The 20896-nt window shown below is 40.2% G+C and overlaps 1 protein-coding gene across 1 annotated transcript; it reads left to right on the top strand.

The window, feature by feature from the left end:
- The first annotated feature begins 4857 nt into the window (after nt 1-4857).
- LNP1 (leukemia NUP98 fusion partner 1) lies at nt 4858-20655 on the top strand. Its single transcript, XM_060149372.1, has 3 exons — nt 4858-5013; nt 16750-16980; nt 20258-20655. Exons 1-3 carry the CDS (start codon nt 4858-4860, stop codon nt 20405-20407), a joined length of 537 nt encoding a protein of 178 aa, XP_060005355.1. The 3' UTR covers nt 20408-20655.
- The last annotated feature ends 241 nt before the right edge of the window (nt 20656-20896 follow it).

Raw genomic sequence — 20896 nt, 5'->3', positions numbered from 1 at the left:
AAAGCCTAATCCCCAATGTGGTGGTATTTGGAGATGGGACCTTTGGAAGGTATATAGGTTATGAGGCTGGAGCTGTCAGGAATGGGATTAGTGCCTGTGTGGTTAGTTTAAATGTCAATTTGACTAGCTATGCGGTGCCCAGATTAAACATTATTTCTGGGTGTATCTGTGAGGATGTATCTAGATAAGATTAACATTTGAATTGGTGGGTTCAATAAAGTAAATAGGCCAGTGTGGGTGGGCATGATACAATCAGTTGAGGGCTGGAATAGAACAGAAGGCAAAAGAAGGAGAAATTCACCCTTTTTTCTTGCCTCACTGCTTGAGCTGGGCGATCTCCTCTCATCTTTTCCTGCTCTTGGACTGGGACTTATCAATACATCACTGCTTTCCCTGGAGGCCTTAGGACTCAGACTGAATTAGCCACTGGCTATCTTGGGTCTCCAGCTAGCAGATGGCAGACGGTGGGGCTTCCCAGTCTCCATAACTGTATGAGCCAATTCCTCATAATAAATTCTCCATATATATATATATATATATATATATATATATATATATATATATATATATATACCTTCTTTTCCTGCACATTTTCCAATATCTAAATTGTTTCTTTTTTGCGGTTCGCGGGCCTCTCACTGTTGTGGCCTCTCCCGTTGCGGAGCACAGGCTCCGGACGCGCAGGCTCAGCGGCCATGGCTCACGGGCCCAGCCGCTCCGCGGCATGTGGGATCTTCCAGGACCGGGGCACGAATCCGTGTCCCCTGCATCGGCAGGCGGACTCTCAACCACTGCGCCATCTGGGAAGCCCCCTAAATTGTTTCTGTGTATAAGGCATTAAGGGGAGGCCACAGAAGTCCAAGAAACTGATACTACTCAAAGAGGTTTTAAGATAAAGTCCTATTTCCTTTTCCCTGAAATACTTTGAAGTAATAATTAGATATTATCCGCTCTGGTTTCTCCATCCCCTGCCCACAGATTTGTTTTTGTTTCAGAAATTGGAAGAAAACACACTTCTGTCTTAGGAGGAATAGAAAAGAAGAGGTCCATCCATAGTCAACTTTTGTGGACGGACCTGGTCCTGTTTCCCCAAGAAAAATTATTTGATTTCTTTCTTTAATAACAGAGACAACCAACAGTGATGACATAGAATTATGTATTTTCTTTTCTCATCTGGGTCATTGAGAAGTCAGGCTTCTTCCATTCTTTAATAAAAATATTACAAAGTAACAAGCATGCACCATGTTATTTAAAGCAAGAAATAAAAATGTTGCAAGTCATTTTGTGCTTTGGTTACTTTCCCTTAGTAACACAAGTTGTAGAATAGTGCTCTAGGTACATTGGTTACAGTTAAGCCAATTTTTACAGCTCAAGGAAGAATTTTTATATGGAAAATGTCCAAGAATGCCTCTATTTAAAAATGCAAGATTTAACTGGACAGCTACATGTAAAAGAATGAAATTAGAACACTACCTAACACCATACACAAAAATAAACTCCAAATGGATTAAAGACCTAAGTATAAGACCAGACACTATAAAACTCATAGAGGAAAGCATAGGAAAAACACTTTTTGACATAAACCACAGCAAGATCTTTTTTGACCCACCTTCTAGAGTAATGGAAGTAAAAACAAAAATAAATAAATGGGACCCAATTAAACTTAAAAACTTTTGCACAGAAAAGGAAACCATAAACAAGACAAAAAGACAACCCTCAGAATGGGAGAAAATATTTGCAAAGGAAACAATGGACAAAGGATTAATCTCCAAAATATACATACAGCTAATGGAGCTCAATATCAAAAAAACAAGCAATTAAAAAAATGGGTGGAAGACCTAAATAGACATTTCACCAAGAAGACATACAGATGGCCAAGAGGCACATGAAAAGATGCTCAACATCACTAATTATTAGAGAAACGCAAATCAAAACTATAATGAGGTATCACCTCGCACTGGTCAGAATGGCCATTATCAAAAAATCTAGAAACAATAAATGCTGGAAAGGGTATGGTGAAAAGGGAACACTCCTGCGCTTTTGGAGGGAATGTAAATTGATACAGCCACTATGGAGAACAGTATGGAGGTTTCTTAAAAGACTAAAAATAGAACTACCATATGACCCAGCAATCCCACTACTTGGCATATACCCTGAGAGAAAACCATAATTCAAAAAGAGACATTCACTACAATGTTCATTCCAGTACTATTTACAGTAGCCAGGACATGGAACCAACCTAAATGTCCATCGACAGATGAATGGATAAAGAAGATGTGGCACATATATACAATGGCAAGTACTCAGCCATAAAAAGAAATGAAATTGAGTTATCTGTAGTGAGGTGGATGGAACTAGAGTCTATCATTCAGAGTGAAGTAAGTCAGAAAGAGAAAAACAAATACCGTATGCTAACACATATATATGGAATCTAAAAAAAAAAAAAAGGTACTGATGAACCTAATTGCAGGGCAGGAATAAAGACACAGGCTTAGAGAGTGGACTTGACACGGTGGTCAGGGGGAAGCTGGGGCAAAGTGAGAGTAGCATCGACATATATACACTGCCAAATTTAAAATAGTTAGCTAATGGGAAGCAGCAGCATAGCACAGGGAGATCAGCTCAGTGCTCTGTGACCACCTAGAGGGGTGGGATAGGGAGGGTGGGAAGGAGGCTCAAGAGGGAGGGGATGTAGAGATATATGTATGCATATGGCTGATTCACTTCGTTGTACAACAGAAACTAATTGTACTGTGAAGCAATTATAATCCAGTAAATATCTATTAAAAAAAAGAGAGAGAGTAGTATTCCAGAGTAGTGTTTCCCAAAATGTATTCCACCACATATTAGCTCTAAGAGTTGACCTTTGAAAAATGGATCCCGTGGTCAAATAAATCTAGGTAATGTAGCAAAGCTATTCCTCTCTCATAGAGTTTAACCATTAGTGCATTAAAGGCTCTGATAAGTACAGCTATAAAGAACTTGTTTTTTGGACAATTCATGGAACTGGTGTTTCCTTAACACACTTCAGGATACACTGCCTCTGGCAGAGGCTGTAATTGTCCCTTGTAACCATTCTCTTTTTCCTTTTAGTAAGAGAATCTCTGAATTGCAGTGAGGTACATAGCTTTCCAGGTAAACACAACATTTTATAGCTTCTTTATAACCGGTTGCAGCTGTGTGAATGATTTTTTTGCCAGTAGAATGTGAGCAAAATTGATGTGAGCAAAACGGAGTGTTGCTCCTTTGAAAGGAAGTTGCTTGCCCTCTACTTTCTATCTTTCCCCATTCTTGCTGGCTGGAATGCTAAATTGCTGGTGACTCAGTTTTGACCATCTAGCCAGACAACACTGCAGGGGATGCCAAATGAAAAGATATAAGGAGTCTGGGTCCTGGATGTTTTTGAGGACTCGCCGTTTATATCTGAATTGTTTCATGGAAGATAAATAAAATTCATTTTGTTTGAAGCATTCAAAAACAAAAAGCGAGATTTATCAAAAGTTTCTTGGAATACTGGCAGAATGGTGGAGAGACCCCAGACTTTGTTATACTCCTTGCTCAAATGTGGCTGTGAAGCTTAGTAGTAATTTCACCTTGGGGAAATGATGATCTATTTGAATCTCAAGTTCCTCATCAATAAAATATGACGAAAATATCCCAGGCACAGGCTTGTTAATAATGAAAATAGCAAACGTAAAATACTTGACTCCATATCTGGTGCAAAGTAAGGGGCTCAATAAATGTAATATTCTCCTTACCTTGGAAAAAAAAACATTAAAAGACAGGGACTCTAATGCTCATAGAAGCTTTATTTATAATAGTCCCAACTGTAAACAACCCAAGTGATAGCCCGAAATGACCATCAATATTAGACTGAATTTTTAAAGGTTGGATAATCATACTATGCAATACTATACAGCATGAACTACTGTTACTATAAAAGCATGGATAAATCTCACTAACATAATGTTAAGTGACACAAAATAATACATACTATATAATTCCATTGAAAGAAGTTCAAAAACAGGCAAAATTAATCTACAGTGACAGAGGTCAGAAGTCTTAGCCTTTTGGAGGGAGGTTAGGTTGGAAGGGGGAAAGAAGGAGACTGCTGGGGTACTGGAAAGAGTGTATGTCTTTACCTGCATAGTTGTGGTCATTAGAAGGGTATATGTATGTAAAAGTTCATCAAACTGTACACTTAAGATTTGTACATTGTACATTATTTACCTTTGTACATATAAAAATAATATATCAACCCCCCCAAAAATTCCTCCTGTTTCTTTTGTCCCAGGAGCTAGATTTTATATCAATATCGAATTTATTCATTAGGAGAATATCTGGCTCTAGATATGACACACCATAGCTGGCTATCTTGCAGGCTGAGTCTGTCCCTTGTAAGTGGCCCCATTTCAGAGCTGGCCTGGAGGTGACAGGCATATTATGAAGGTCATGCTCCAACACCATTAACAGCTGGAGATGCCATCACATGCCATCAGCAACAAAACACAGGGAAAACCAGGCAGTGGACTGTGCTTCCCACCCTTAGGCTGCGAGGCACAAGCCCCAGCAATGGAAGGATTAAAAAGCATCTCAATTTAAGAAGACAGGGAGAGGGGAGGGGAATGTGGGCTGCACAATTTATAAATAGACATTACCAGAGGCTGCCTGATGGTGAAGTGGTTGTTTAGTAAATCTTTCTCCTTTAAGGATTCCATTATCAGAGACCATTTGAAAACATCAGTTTCGTTTTGTCTTTTGAGGGAGATCCTGGGTTTCATCAAGTCAGCCCTGTTGGGTAATATTTCTCTCTGCCAGATTTAGGAACAGGCCTTCGATATTTTGAATCACCTTTACATGGAGCACAAAGATGATGACGATGATGATGTGTCTTTTGCCAAATGGATGAGCAGCTTCTGGGGTCACAGCTGGATAGAGGAGGATGAGAGAGGACTCCGGGACCGCCATGGATCACAGAACTCCAGTTACAGGAAAACCTCCCTGCCCTGCCCAGTGAGTTATTATGATGGAACCGGGGGAGAGCTAGACTAGGGGAAGGGGATTTCTCTTAGATCTTTTTGAGAGTCCTTTGGTATAAAGTTTTCTTTGGTTGAAAGTGAGTACTTCCAAACCTTTTTTTATACTCACAAAAATCCCTTTTATCATTTTGTCTTGTCCTCCAAGGGACCTGATTTTCATCTATTAAGTAATGATTCCTTCATTTTTAGCAACCTAAGATATATTTAACCGCTATTCAGAGCTCCTGATAAGCCTGGCATAATCCTATTGGGTGGTAATATAATTCAAGCCAAAGGAAAGAAACCTGATGTTATAGTCTGTGTAGCATTGTTGTGGATCACTGTTTGATTTCCAATAGTCTTTTTGAAATACTGAAAATAGCTCCACTATTTGGTGACATCTAAGGAATTGGGGATTCCACATAATAAATCACTACCTCTGATAAATTTGATACACTCTTTCTGCTGGTTCTCATTTGGTTTCCTGATGGGAGACAAAGCCAACATTCTACCACCCTCAGCACTATTTTTCCATGGCTAGGCAGAGCACCCGGTGTCAGGGGAGCAGGAAAGCTCCCAAGAGGGGAGCGGGCGGGCCTGACCAGGTGTGGACTCAGCAGTGGGTACACATGTCACTTAGAATTCCAGCTACCAGAGAATATTTCTCCAACCCCCTGCTACTGCTAACTCCAGAACCAAATAAGTTTTGGGGTAATGTTATTTTATTTTTAGCTCCAGAGTTCCCAGAAGCATAATGCATGTGAAGTATATTAAAACTTGTAAGGCAATCTTTTACGCCCAATGATCATCAAGTTTGAGGAATAAGACCTCTCTGAGACACAAATATTTGAAAATAGATCTCTTACCAAACGCGTAATCAGGGACAAAGGGCGCATTTCAACACCTCATTGAACTTCAGGTTCTTTAAGTAAAAAAGGAGAGAGGTTGCACTGGTTGATCTCCAAGAACCCTTCTAGCTCTCGCTTTCCATGATTCTGTTATAAAATAAACACCTGCTTATCACACTCTCATTTCAATCTCTTATGCCCACATTGAGTGAGATATACATAATGTGTGAACCAGGAGTATGACTAGTGTTCAGCCAGACAGTGAGAACCAGGAAGAAACAAAGAGAAAAAATGAGATTCGCTATTTATCACAACAGCCCTTTGGAGCCACAGAAACTATGAAATCAAAGAAAGAAACATGACTTATAAAATATAGTTTCTTGAATAAATTTTAATATCTGTTAGACTTTAAAAACTGGGATAATCTACCCTATTTCAAGAATCCACTTATAGGTTACAATATTGTTTGCCTTAAGCTCTTGGGGAATAGCAAAATTTATTTTGTATAACATTTCTAAATGGGGTCCATATATCTTTTCCTGCTCGTACTGGCTTTGGACATTTGCCTGAATTAACCTGTTTAGATTCTCTGAGTTGACAATGAATTCCATAATTATCAGGCTAACATGCAGAAAGCATGTGTTTATCTAAGGAGACAAAGCATGGGATAAACATGACAACCTGACTGAGTTGAGAAAACACAGATCAGGGGACCTTGGGTGATGTGGGCAGAGTCCTAGAAAATGGGGGGTCTGATTCTTCATCTCTATTCACACAATGCCATGTATTTGTGAAGTGAATCTGTAGTTGGATACTTAAGTTTTCCTAACTCTAAGATGTGCTCAAATTTTTCGTACTTTAGAGATATGAGAAAAATTAGGTTTTGAAGTTTTGTGTTTTGCTTTGAGCTCAATAAAAGACCTTAAAAAAAAAATAGCTGGGCTTCCCTGGTGGCACAGTGGTTGGGAGTCCGCCTGCCGATGCAGGGGACGCAGGTTCGTGCCCCGATCCGGGAGGATCCTGCATGCTGCGAAGCGGCTGGGCCCGTGAGCCATGGCCGCTGAGCCTGTGCTCCGCAACGGGAGAGGCCGCAGCGGTGAGAGGCCCGCGTACCGCAAAAAAAAAAAAAAAAAAAGCTTACTCTTAGCCTTATCTTTTTCCTTCTCTCCCCACTGCTCCACTCTAAGGCTCTTCCCTCTTGCAACCTATTAGTAACCTACATCCATCAGTATTGCATGCAAAGGAAGAGAAGAATTTTCCCCTTCTTTCCTATTTGAATGTGGTTTCTAATATGGCTCTTCGGCCTCATGATTCTTGCAAAACCATAGCGATGGAGCATTAAATCATTAAACATATTTATAGAACACCTACTGTGTGCCAGGCATTGTGCAGGGCACAATAGGATTACAGGGAAAAAGAAGACATATGGTGTTTGTTCTTGTGGCACTTCTAATCTGGTGGAAGACACAAATTTGGCAGGAAGAATGAGGTAGACAAGGGGTAAAACTTGGTCCTTCTCAGAGAACACTACTTTTTGACAAGACTCATTATAATCTGCGACTGCTGATTTAAAGCAAATTAAAAAATCTAACTTTACTCTCCTGAGGTGCTTGGTGAAAAAAAAATAAGGTAAGTAATATGAAGTCTCTCTTATTACTCTCTCATATGAAGGTAGAACTAATCTACCCTCTCCCTCCATCGTCACAGGAATACAAACTTGAAGTAGAACAATGTCCATATCCCTTATTTATTCTACTCATTGAAAGTGAATTTTAAATAGTCTATTTGACTTTTTAGTCATCTTCTCCTTCAGCTTAACATGGTTTTCTTAACACTGTTCTATACAGTTAGGGCCTGGTGGAAGGGAGGATTATGCTGAATGAAAGATCTCTTCAAGGAGGAACTGAGTTCCCTGACCTGGGGCTTTGCTAACTCAACATGGACTTTCTCAGTGCTTCTTTGATGCTCACATAAGCACATGTGCTGGTCTACATCATATCATTTGAGGGGTACAAAATAAACCTCTACCTATCTGCACACAAGGGATTTTTTTTTCTTTTTGAAAATATAAAATAGATGCAAGAGGGAGGGGATATGGGGATATATGTATGCATATAGCTGATTCATTTTGTTATAGAGTAGAAACTAACACAACACTGTAAAGCAATTATACTCCAATAAAGATGTTAAAAAAAATCACCTTTAACCAATTTTATATTCTGTCATCATATTCTCAATTTAAAGCTGTAGAAGATATATCTAATTTTAATTTTTATCCCTGATTGACCCAAGGGTGGCTACACACTCTCGTCCTTGTAGTATCTCACTGCAGCGGTGGTCCTCCTGTAGTTTCTCACTACAGGGATGGGGTGGGGCATGGCCCCCTTAGAGGATTTCTCAAACCCGAAGAGAGAGGGGATGCCCTAAAGTTTCATGACAAATAGTGGTTCCTTGTTTTTCAGATTAAATTTGTATTTAATTTTAAGAGGAGACAATGCCTTAATCCAAAGAAATGAAACTACGGATAGAATTTCAGGCATCAGGGATGTTTCTACAGAGGAGCTTTTATCATAATGTTCCATGGACTTGTTTCTTCTACCAGATGCTGAGATAGAGGAGTTGCTGGGAAGGCAGCAGAGTGGGATGGGTAAGAGTGAGGGCTCTGGCAGCATTACTCTGAGCAAGTTACCTAACCTCTCTCTGTCTGAGATTCCCTCTATGTAAATGGAATTGATGATAATAGTACATACGTCATATGGGTGTTGTTAAGATCCAGTGAGTAATGTATACAGCGTGCTTAGGACAGTGCCTGATACCTAATAAGTACTTCTCCTCCTCTCCTACCCTGCACCTTCCCCTCTCCATCCTCCTCCTTCTTATTATGTGTCAGAGTTTAAAATGTCTTTTAGTTTCCCTAAAGGATGCCCAGTGGATGGTAACTACTGACCTACCATGTTGTTTGTTTTTTGTTTTTCTGTTTTTTTGCAGTACGTGGGCCTCTCACTGTTGTGGCCTCTCCCGTTGCAGAGCACAGGCTCCGGACGCGCAGGCTCAGCGACCATGGCTCACGGGCCCAGCCGCTCCGCGGCATGTGGGATCTTCCCGGACCGGGGCATGAACCCGTGTCCCCTGCTTCGGCAGGCAGACTCTCAACCACTGCACCACCAGGGAAGCCCTGACCTACCGTTTTACCAGTTGAACACTTGAATCTTTTTTTTTTCCCTGATGCTGTTGCCATATATAGCTAGTTGACTATAACCCTCTTGGCTCTGTTGATAGGCAATTCGTCTACATTATAAAATATTCCTCACATAAAATTCTTTTAGATTAATTCCTAAAACCTACAAATTATTATTACTTTCGTAATCGAATTCTGTTACAACTGGTACATTATTAAAAGTCACGTTTACAGGAAGCTTCACATAGAAATAGAATGAAGTTGTTGCTGCTGTTGAAGACAGAAGTTTGGGATCATTCAGCTGAGGAAGAGATGTCTTATGCTTAGGCATGCACTTTACCTCTCCTGTAAAGTCACTAGTCACATGGCATAGGCAAGTCACTTAGCCAAACTAAGATTCATTTTCTTCATCTGTAAAAGGGGAAGAATAACTCCCTTGTAGGATTTGTTCTTAGATATAAGGGCATGATCCCCAGAGTCCCTGACACACACGGTGCACTAAGATTCAACATGGGTCTTACTGTCTCAACACCTGGATCTTTCTCCCTCTTGTTTCTCATCTTGCTGTTGATGGGTGGCTCAGGTGCTTTCATTTACTCAGAGGGCAGGAGGGGTACAATTGAAGGGTGATTGCAATTAAACCCAGAATAAAAAACATCAAGTAGTTAAGTTCTTGAAGTGAAGATGTTACATAACTATTTTTTTTTTAAGTGAGGACCTATGGCTTGGGGTTAGAGAGTGCATAGGATTTATTTTTTGACAGAAATGTTTTTCTGGGACCACAGTAGGAAACAGCATTTTTTTTCAGAGGCCTGTTTTCTAGTGAGAGTCAGGGCACTGGGTGGTTGTTGCTCAGAAAATCCATGCCTGCTGCAGGCTTTGTAGCCTGGGAGCTGGGGAGTCCAGGTGTCGAGCTCGGAGCGTGGGAATCCCATTCCACCTTCTAGAGCCTGCTTCACAGCATGGGAGATAGATCCATAAGGTTGGTCCATGACCATGGAGGTGACAAGTCCAGACCTTGAAAAAGTCAGCTATTTAGGGCGTTGATTCAAGTCTTTGTGAGGGAACTTACATTAGAAGGGCATATAAAATTCCAAAAGTAGAGCTTACTTAGTAAGTAAACATTTTTAAAAGTGGTAGCTTTCTCCCTGTAACCAATTAGAGAACTCTTTTAAGCTTGTTTCTCACAAGGTCCCACACCAAAAGAGACTAACTGGAAATTTCATCTGCTATAAGGAGATATTGTTTATTTATATTGTGATGGAAACTCTTGCATTTTTTTTCAGGTCTCTCAATGGAAGAAGACATTTGTACAAACATCTGCATTTCACTCCCAGTCTCACATTTTTAAGTTTTATTTTTAAAATCTTAGTGTGGTGAGAATATGCAACATGAGGTCTACTGTCTTTGGTGGATCTCTAAGTGTACAAGGCAATATTGTCATCTTTAGGCACAATGTTGTGCAGCAGATCTCTAGAACTTATTTTGCATAACTGAAATTTTATACCCATTGATTAGCAACTCCCCATGTCCCCCTCCTCCCAGCCCTTGGCAGCCACCATTCTATTCTTGCTTCTATCAGCTCGACCATTTCAGATACCTTATGTAATATTTGTCCTTCTGTGTCCCAGTCTCAAATTTTAAGTATTGTATTTTTCCTGATAATATAATACATGATCACTGTAGAAGACATGAAAAATACTAAAAAGGAGTAGGAAGAAAACAACCCCAGATTGCAGACAAAGGCTTTGCTCACAGTTGGGTATGTTTTAAGATTGCCCATCTTATGATGTCCCCACAGCTTACCCATCCCAGCCCTCCCCCCTCCTCTCAGGTGCTCCCGGCCCTACCAGACTTCTCTTCCTTCTATGCCGGCAAGCTCCTTCTGTGGCAGGACTTCTGCACGTATGGTCTCAGTCTCAGGCGGACAAGTGTTCTCTGTTTCCTAATTAACCCTGCTCATCCTTCAGATTGTAGCTTGTCACACCTTCACAGAAGTCTCCCCTTATCCTCCCAGTCACCTCAACACCCACCCAAATATATGTGGTTTTACTCTGCTATACCCTGTTATTGCACCTTGAACATTCCCTTAATAGCATTTGGCCAAGGATGCAGGCATATGCCCTATTTATTTATCTCCATTGCAGACATAAGTTCTAAGAGGGGGCCACTCTGTTTTGCTCCCCAATTTATCCATAGCACCAAGTACCATGTCTGACCTGCAGTAAATGGACTGATTTATACAGACTTACCTCATGTATCTTAGCAACTTTACAAATCTTTTTAAAAAAATTTATTTTATTTAATTAATTTATTTTTGGCTGCGTTGGGTCTTCGTTGCTGTGTGCAGGCTTTCTCTAGTTGCAGCGAGTGGGGGCTACTCTGTTGCGGTGTGCAGACTTCTCATTGCGGTGGCTTCTCTTGTTGCGGAGCACGGGCTCTAGGCGCGCAGGCTTCAGTAGTTGTGGCATGCGGGCTCTAGAGCACAGCCTCAGTAGTTGTGGTGCACGGACTTAGTTGCTCTGCGTCATGTGGGAATCCTCCCGGACCAAGGCTCAAACCTGTGTCCCCTGCATTGGCAGGCGGATTCTTAACCACTGCACCACCAGGGAAGATCCAACTTTATAAATCTTTAACCATATTTCTGATTATTGTTTGAGAGTAAGTTTCTATATATGTGTATTAGTTTGCTCAGGCTGCCATAACAAAATACCACAGGCTGGGTGGCTTAAACAGCCATTTATTTCCTCATAGCTCTGGAGGCTGTAAGTCCAAGATCAAGGTGTCAGCAGGTTTGGTTTCTTCTGAGGCCTCTCCCCGTGGCTTGTATTGATAGATGGCACCTTCTCGCTGTGTCCTCACATGGTCTTTCCTCTGTGTGAGTATATCCCTATGTCTCTAATTTCCTTACTAATGTAAGAACATTAGTCAGATTGGATTAGGGCCACCCTAATGGCCTCATTTTAACTTAATCTTTAAAGACCCTATCCCAAATACTGTCATATTCTGAGCTACTCATGTAGGGCTTCAACATATGAATTTGGCGGGGCGGGAGTGGGGGGGAGGTACGACACAATTCAGCCCATAATAACGTGCAATGTATGGACCCAAGGAGGGAAATTATTTTGAGCCTTTTGACTCACTCATACTGCCAACGGCTTTCTAGGAAAGCTGTATCCATTTATAGTCCTACCAGCAAGGAATGACAGTGCCTATCCCCCAGCACTCTTACTAGTGTTAGTATTATTAAAAAATTTTTTTTGTTAACCTGGAAGGCAAAATTGTATGTGATATAATTTAACATAATTTTTGACTATTAATAAGCATAAACAACTTTTATGTTTGGTATTTCTTTTTCTTTCATTCTTTATACATTTATTCATTCAATATATATTTAATGAACTCATGCTATGAAGAAGATAAAGTGCTGCATACTGAGATTCTAGCAGAGAAAGAAATGTAGCCCCTGACATGAAGGAGCATACAGTCTAATGGAGAAGAGAGATGTGTAACAAAATTAACCAAATTATTGATGACAGCTGTGATAAGTGTCATGAAGAAGTGTGAGATCTCAGGAGAGTGTCTAAATGGTGGTTCAGGGGCCTGAACCAATTGGGGTGGTAGGAAAGGCTTTCTGGGGAAATGCAGTTTCCACGGTGACTGAAGGGTGATTAGCCAGGGATGAGGTCAAGCGATGGGGTTGTGGGCGGAGTCACAGCCAGAGAGGACCACTTGTGAGAGTGCCTGTGCTGGGCAGGAGCAGGTGAGCTGGAGGAACTGACAGAAGACCAGTGAGGCTATGTCACTGAAGAGGTGAGGGTGGTGCAAGATGAGGTGTAAAGTGAAATGTGATCAGGTATGAGTTTGACGTTGTTTTAACTATGCTGGCTGCTGTGGGAAAAGTGAAATAAAGTGAGTAAGGATGAATGTAGGATATCCACTACTACGAGGCTGCTGCTGGAATCTGGGTGAAAGGTAATGATGACTTGGATTAGGGTAGTAACAGTGGTGCTGGAAAAAAGTAGATGGTTTTGAGAGACATTTAAGAGGTGGAATCTGCTGACTTGGCAATTGGATGTGGAGGGGGGCTTCTGAATTACTGGTCTGAGTAACCGGGCAAATGGTGATGCCGGTTTCTGAGTTCTGGGACACTTGAGAAGCAGGGTTGAGAAGGAGAGATGATGAGTTCAAATTTGGACAAGTCAGGTGGGGTGCCTGTGGGATACCAAGAGGAGAAGTTGAGTGGGCAGAAGCTCAGAAGAGAGGTCTGGGCTAACAAATAAATCAGAAACTCGGTTATAGATGGAAATTGAAGCCTGGGGGTGAGACACTGAGGGAGACAGTGTAAAGTAAGAAAGCAAAGAAGGGAAGGAGGACTAGTTTAGAGTGTCGGGGGACGCCAACAGTTATGAGTAATTAGAAGGGAGAAGTGAGCAAAAATGTCTAAAACACAGGGGCAGAAAGATCAAAGGGAAAGCAAGAGGGTGCAGTGGTAGAAGGCAAGGGAAAGACTGTTTCCAGAAGGGTTCAATAGGCAACTGGGTTGAATGCTATGGAGTGACTAAAGACCATTAAGTGCCCAGAATTTGGCAACATGGAGACCAATATCCTGACTAACATTAGTGTTAGATGAAAAAGTGTGCGATAGCCTCATCCACCAGAGGGCAGACAGCAGAAGCAAGAAGAACTACTATCCTGCAGGCTGTGGAACAAAAGCCACATTCACAGAAAGATAGACAAGATGAAAAGGCAGAGGGCTATGTACCAGATGAAGGAACAAGATAAAACCCCAGAAAAACAACTAAATGAAGTGGAGATAGGCAACCTTCCAGAAAAAGAATTCAGAATAATGATAGCGAAGATGATCCAGGACCTCGGAAAAAGAATGGAGGCAAAGATTGAGAAGATGCAAGAAATGTTTAACAAAGACCTAGAAGAATTAAAGAACAAACGAACAGAAATGAACAATACAATAACTGAAATGAAAACTACACTAGAAGGAATCAATAATAGAATAACTGAGGCAGAAGAACGGATAAGTAACCTGGAAGACAGAAAGGTGGAATTCACTGCTGTGGAACAGAATAAAGAAAAAAGAATGAAAAGAGATGAAGACAGCCTAAGAGACCTCTGGGGCAACATTAAACACAACAACATTTGCATTATAAGGGGCCCAGAGGAGAAGAGAGAGAGAGAAAGGACCAGAGAAAATATTTGAAGAGATTATAGTTGAAAACTTCCCTAACATGGGAAAGGAAATAGCCACCCAAGTCCAGGAAGCACAGAGAGTCTCATACAGGATAAACCCAAGGAGAAACATGGCGAGACACATAGTAATCAAATTGGCAAAAATTAAAGACGAAAAATTATTGAAAGCAGCAAGGGAAAAATGACAAATAACATACAAGGGAACTCCCATAAGGTTAACAGCTGATTTCTCAGCAGAAACTCTACAAGCCAGAAGGGAGTGGCATGATATACTTAAAGTGATGAAAGGGAAGAACTTACTGCCAAGATTACTCTACCTGGCAAGGATCTCATTCAGATTTGATGGAGAAATCAAAAGCTTTACAGACAAGCAAAAGCTAAGAGAATACAGCACCACCAAACCAGCTCTACAACAAATGCTAAAGGAACTTCTCTAAGGGGGAAACACAAAAGAAGAAAAGGAACTGCAAAAACAAACCCATAACAATTAAGAAAATGGTCATAGGAACATACATATCGATAATTACCTTAAACATGAATGGATTAAATTCTCCAACCAAAAGACACAGGCTTGCTGAATGGATACAAAAACAAGACCCATCTATATGCTGTCTACAAGAGACCCACTTCAGACCTAGGGACACATACAGACTGAGAGTGAGGGGATGGAAAAAGATATTCCATGCAAATGGAAATCAAAAGAAGGCTGGAGTAGCAATACTCACATCAGATAAAATAGACTTTAAAATAAAGAATGTTACAAGAGACAAGGAAGGACACTACATAATGATCAAGGGATCAATCCAAGAAGAAGATATAATAATTATACATATATATGCACCCGACATAGGAGCACCTCAATACAGAAGGGAACTGCTAACAGCTATTTTTTGCCATATTACAAGGTACTACAGAGTGAGGCCTGGAAGGACTTGAAGGTAACAACTCCAGCTTTTTGACAAATTCTTTGAGAAACCTGAGGAACTCCCCCACCCCTAAAGAGGTTATCATTTACCCAAGGTCACACAGCTAGTGAGTAGCAGATTGACATACCTGGGTTTTCTGATTTCAGATCTGCTGGCCTTGTTGCTCCAAGTTAGCAGTTAGTAATGCCAGCATGCAGAAAGAGCACAGAGTGTGGTTACAACTGACTTGGATTGCAATCCTAGCTCTTCCCTTTATCAGCCATGTAGCTTTAGAAAAGCCATTTAATCAGCTTTTCTCAGATAAATAATAGCACTGTGGAAAAGCAAGTTTCTGCTTGTTGTGAGGGGCAAGTGTGTCTGCACATAGTAGGTGCTCCACCAACGGGACCTCATCTCAAACTCCAAACCTAGGTGTCTTATATCCCAGAGTATGGGCCCCTTTGCCCACACGCTTGTGAAATGGGTCTAATCCTCTGTAACACATGAGATGCTAAGAAATCCTAAAGTCTCCATCAATTTTTATCATATGAAGTTTATACAGCATCATTCATTATAAGAAAAATACATATTAAAACAATAATACTATCTCACTCTTCCTATCTGTTGGCAGTTTGGGGAAACAGGCACACTCATGGTTTGGAATATTAATTTGTATCACCTCTTTGGAGAATAATTTGACAATACATATCACAATTTAAAATACACTTATTCTTTATTAACCTACCTGTTTCACTTTTACAGATACATTCATACACATCCAAAATGTATATCATTGCAGCATTCTCTGCTACAGCAAAGTTTGCACAGGAACTAAATATACCTTTTAAAAAACAAAAACAAACAAACAAAAAAGAAAAAGTGTGAGTGAAAAAGCTGGAGTGGAGTGGGTTGGGGAGTGAGAGAAATTAACAGAGCAAGTGTCACAATTCTTTCCAGAAGTTTGGTTTATCTGAACTATCTTTTTTTTCATCATTTTCCAATTGTGATTTTAACACTGATGTCATTGCAGTACATGACCTCTCTGTTTGTGTGTATTATGTGAAATACCCTTATTTTGAGAATATTTATTAAACATGCAGCAAATATTTTTAAAGTTTTTTCGTCTACCATATTATATGTTGTTTTTTATGCACATTAGCTTTATTTTTATATAGGTAAATTAATTTTTTTCCTTATGACTTCTTCCATTGCTCTTCTGCTTAGAAATTCCTTCTCCATACAGAAAGCACACAGATATTTGCCTTTGTATTATTTCTTAAATGTTTATGGCTTCATTAAAAATTTATTTTGATCCTTTTGAAATTTATTTTTACATATCAATTTAAGCCTGGAACACTTTATTATACCACCCTAATGTTAGAGGAGCAACATAGCTAATCTTGGGATTCTACTTACTGTTTTGACCAACTGACCCCACTGCCTCATTGCAGGAGAAAGCTCCTACTGATCAAGAAGATAAAATTTCAGTCCAACATGAGATTTGTTTGGTTAGTAATTTATGGACATTCTGTCTCTGTGCTAATATTGTGCAGTCTCTTTATATTGTAAAATTTTAAATTCTGTATTCCCAGTTTCCTGTGCTTCCCAGCATGATGTCATCTGACAGCCATCCTAGAAGTCATTCTTATGAGGACCAGGGATTTCAATGCCATACTCACGTGCGGGATTACAGAAAATACCCAGAGGATGGGTCATTCAAGGAGCCCCTGGAATCAAAAAGAAGATCGCATTCCAAAATTCAGGCATTTTCAGAGTCCTTTGAACAGCAACTCTGCTTTAGAACCAAACGCTCTGTCTCTTCGGTACGTAACAAAGTTATTGAATATTTAAACCATTTTAGAAAAGGAAACCCAAAGGATTCATCCTCCCCTAGTTTGAGGAGAACAAATCTAACTTCTTCATTTACAGGTTGGTGTTGTGATCTTTGAAAAATGGCACTCAGTTTTAGATAGCCCAGGTGTACATAAAATTTTAAAATTATTATTATTGAAGACATGTGGTGTAGGAAGAATTCCTAAAGGAGCACATGTGGAATGTTTTTGTTACCAAGGTCCTCTGTTTACATCACCCTTATTATAAATAATTGTGATTCGTTCTCCTTCTACTATCTGAAGAAGAAAAAACTGCCCCTACTGCTCTTGTTCTCTCATATTTAATCTGGTAGGAAATAGTTTGTGATGGTGTTGTGTTCCCCTGTACTTTTAAAAAGCACACAGAAGGAACTCTCTGGACACTATGGTGTGAGTATCCAGGAATAGAGGAGCAATCCAGGCATTCACAGTGGCCTCGTCAGAGTCTAATTGAAGCCCAAGGGAGACAAAGGCAGGAAATGGGGGAAAGAATTGAAACACCACTGATGATGCCAAACTTGATACATAAATAATAAACTAGAGACCAATTAATTGGGGGGTAGTTTTTCAACTCTGCAACGTGCTCACTGAGTGGCCTTGAGCAAAATACTTTTTTTTTGGTGGGTCTTTTGTTTTGGTTTTATTTTGCAAAACAAGAATAATGATATGTTTCTGCCATGTAGTAGGCAGAGCAAACAAGTAAACCTAGGTGTATTGCCACCTGGGTCTTGAGCTATGCTCTGTGAATGGCCAGGGGAAGGCACTCAGGTGCTTGCTACCTCATTGTCCACCTGAGTGCGGTGCTTTCTGCCTAGCAGTGATGGCTGTTGGGATTGTCACTGTGCATCTTTGCCTCACAGGCGGCACCTCACTTTTGTCCCAGTGACCTTGTGTATCTAGATTCCCCTTCAGTAAGCTGCTCTCTCTACTGGATCATAAGAGGAATAAAGAAGGAGGCGTAGTGAACAGCTGTCACTTACTCTATCTAAACCTTATTAAGTTTCTGTTTTGTCTTTTCTTTATACTGTTTTTTTAAGATATGGTTTCAGACTTAGAGCAAGGTTGCAAGAATAGTACAAAACTACACCCTTCATCTAGATTTCCTCTAAACGTGAATATATTATCACATTTTCCTATACCCGCTCTCTCCTTCCCACCCCCAAACAAGGGCACAAGGACATAATACAGTACAATAATTAAACTCAGGAAATTAACACCAATACAAAACTTTTATATCTAATCTATTGACCTTATTCATATTTTGTCAGTTGTTCCATAATATTTTTTAAAACGAGATTCCAGATCATGCAATGCAACCGATTTTCATGTCCCTTTAAGGTATTTTATTTCTGGAACAATGCCTCGGTCTTTTTCATGGGACTGGCATCTGAAGAGTACAGGTCAGTTATTTTTTAGAATGAAGCTCAGTTTGAGTTCATCTGATATTTCTTCATGATTAGATTCACATTATGAACTTTTGGCAGGAATAAAACAGGCGTGAAAAAATTCCTGTTTCAAAACTACGTGTTGAAATCATTAATTATATTAATTAGGGGACTGACTTGCTTTAAATTCTTTCTGAAACAAGGGAGGGTATAAATATATTCTGAAAAAAATTTTAATCTGAACAATTCTTTGTTGATTCTGATGGCTTCAGAAAAACATTCATATCACATATTTACATAAGGGTGTAAATGTGAAATCAGTTTTTATTTAAAGAGATGTTCATTACATTATCCTTAAAATATAAAAATGTTTGTTTCATTCATTTCTCAAGTTCTTCCTTTTGAGTACCAAGATAACCAAGGCAGCATTTTCAACTTTTTTGACTCAAGAACTCTTTTCATAGTTATGTACAGTCGGCCTTTTGTGTCTTTGGGTTCTGTACCCATGAACTTGAGCATCCGTGGATTTTGGTACCTGTGGGCGGTCCTGGAACCAACACCTTTGTGGATACCAAGGGACAACTGTATAATAGCTAGAAACCTGCTAGGAATTTACAAAATCATTAAAAAATTTTTCATATTATATGATAAATATACATGATAAATAATTTTAAATTCAGTATTTATTTTATATCAGTCTTTAAAGAGTATATTATAAAGTTTATCTTAATGCAAAATAAAAAATTTGGAACATTGCATACTTTAAAACTTTTCTATTTAACAATTGATACACTTTTCTAAGCTAACTACATTAAAAAGTGTGATTTTTCAGCAATTTAAAAAATAATATATATTGCCTTTTCTTTGTTTTGTTTTTTTTGTTTCTTGCGGTACGCGGGCCTCTCACTGTTGTGGCCTACTCCCGTTGCGGAGCACAGGCTCCGGACGCGCAGGCCCAGCCGCCATGGCTCACGAGCCCAGCCGCTCCGCGGCATGTGGGATCTTCCCGGACCGGGGCACGAACCCGTGTCCCCTGCATCGGCAGGTGGACTCTCAACCACTGCACCACCAGGGAAGCCCTATATTGCCTTTTATTTGGGGGCCAAATGTATGTATGTACTAATACATAGATTTAGATTTTACATCCTTTAGCACCAAGAAGAGCCAGAAACTGCTTTTGTGACCTGCTCATGACAAACAACATTAAATTTTTTCATTTTTATATTGAAAAACTCAACTGGCTTATTTTTTTTTTTTTTTTTTTTTTTTTTTTTGGTACGCAGGCCTCTGACTGCTGTGGCCTTTCGCGTCGCGGAGCACAGGCTCCGGACGCGCAGGCTCAGCGGCCACGGCTCACGGGCCCAGCCGCTCCGCAGCATGTGGGATCTTCGCGGATCGGAGCACGAACCCGTGTCTCCTGCATCGGCAGGCGGACTCTAAACCACTGCGCCACCAGGGAAGCCCTGTAATTTAAGGGAGTGAACATAAGAAGGTTAGGATCATTCCGTGTATGATTCCCTTGCCACATTCCTTTTCAAAAAGCACCAGAAGGATATTAATTTTACTGTGCCATGGAATCACATCCCTCTGTACATTAGAGGCAGAGTAGTGTGCAGGTTGAGTTTCCTCCATAGACCACTTGTTAATGCCCAAGGCCACCTATTCCTTTATTTTATGACTAAACCTTTAGCAACACCCTTAGGCTTATGCTAATTTATTACTAGAAACTAAGATGTGAAAGTCTGCTAAATGATTAGAGTTTTCTTCATTTCTGATAATTAGGAAAAATGTGGAATGTTGTCAGATGTTGGCATATCTACCCTTTTCTGACCCTTCTTTTTCAGGGACCTGAGAGCAGAAAGGAGAGAAATGAGAGAGAATACCGGGCAGTGGAAATGAGGTCTTGCAAGAAAGTGGAGGAAAGAAGGAGCTCTGGGAAGGAAGAGTGTGGAGAAGCTTACCTGCCCGCCCTGTCTGAAAAGGGGCCCAAATAGTACTTTGTTTCCACACCATGACTACTGATGCTGCTGTGTTTTTCTGAGCCCCAATTCACCAGGCCCAGGAGTGGTAGCTGTAGAGTCTGCAGATGCTGAGTGGCTCAAGTGGGTGGTTGATTCAGCTGCTCCCCAAGACAGCTTGCATCATACTCCAGCTGCTTTTCAGAGTGTGATCTGCTCTGTTGCCCTTTTATGGGAATAAAAAGGATAAAAGGTATTTTAATAGCATAAAGTAATTATTGAAAATGTGAAGAGAGATATTTAAAGAGCCACCCACACATCTTCACCAACCCTTCTTCCACATCACCCTGGCAAATAATCTTAAATAAAAGTCATTGGTGTGACTCGATGCTTACTCCCTTATTAGAAGTAATTATATAAGTATGTCTAAAGGCCATCATTTAATGAGAGCTGGTAATTAAGGTGCCAAGTACTGTGCTGGGAGTTTGAATGCATTACCTAATAGTCCTCACCACTATGAGGTGG

This window comes from Lagenorhynchus albirostris, chromosome 5 (assembly GCF_949774975.1).
Source record: "Lagenorhynchus albirostris chromosome 5, mLagAlb1.1, whole genome shotgun sequence".
Lineage (NCBI taxonomy): Eukaryota > Metazoa > Chordata > Mammalia > Artiodactyla > Delphinidae > Lagenorhynchus > Lagenorhynchus albirostris.
This window is presented reverse-complemented; position numbering and strand designations above follow the sequence as displayed.

What these genes read in the sequence shown, in the direction of transcription:
- LNP1 (XM_060149372.1), top strand. Translation starts at nt 4,858, where the DNA reads ATGGAGCACAAAGATGATGACGATGATGATGTGTCTTTTGCCAAATGG. An exon ending in AAACCTCCCTGCCCTGCCCA is followed by an intron (nt 5,014 to 16,749) that starts GTGAGTTATTAT and finishes CTGTATTCCCAG; the next exon opens with TTTCCTGTGCTTCCCAGCAT. An exon ending in CCAAACGCTCTGTCTCTTCG is followed by an intron (nt 16,981 to 20,257) that starts GTACGTAACAAA and finishes CTTCTTTTTCAG; the next exon opens with GGACCTGAGAGCAGAAAGGA.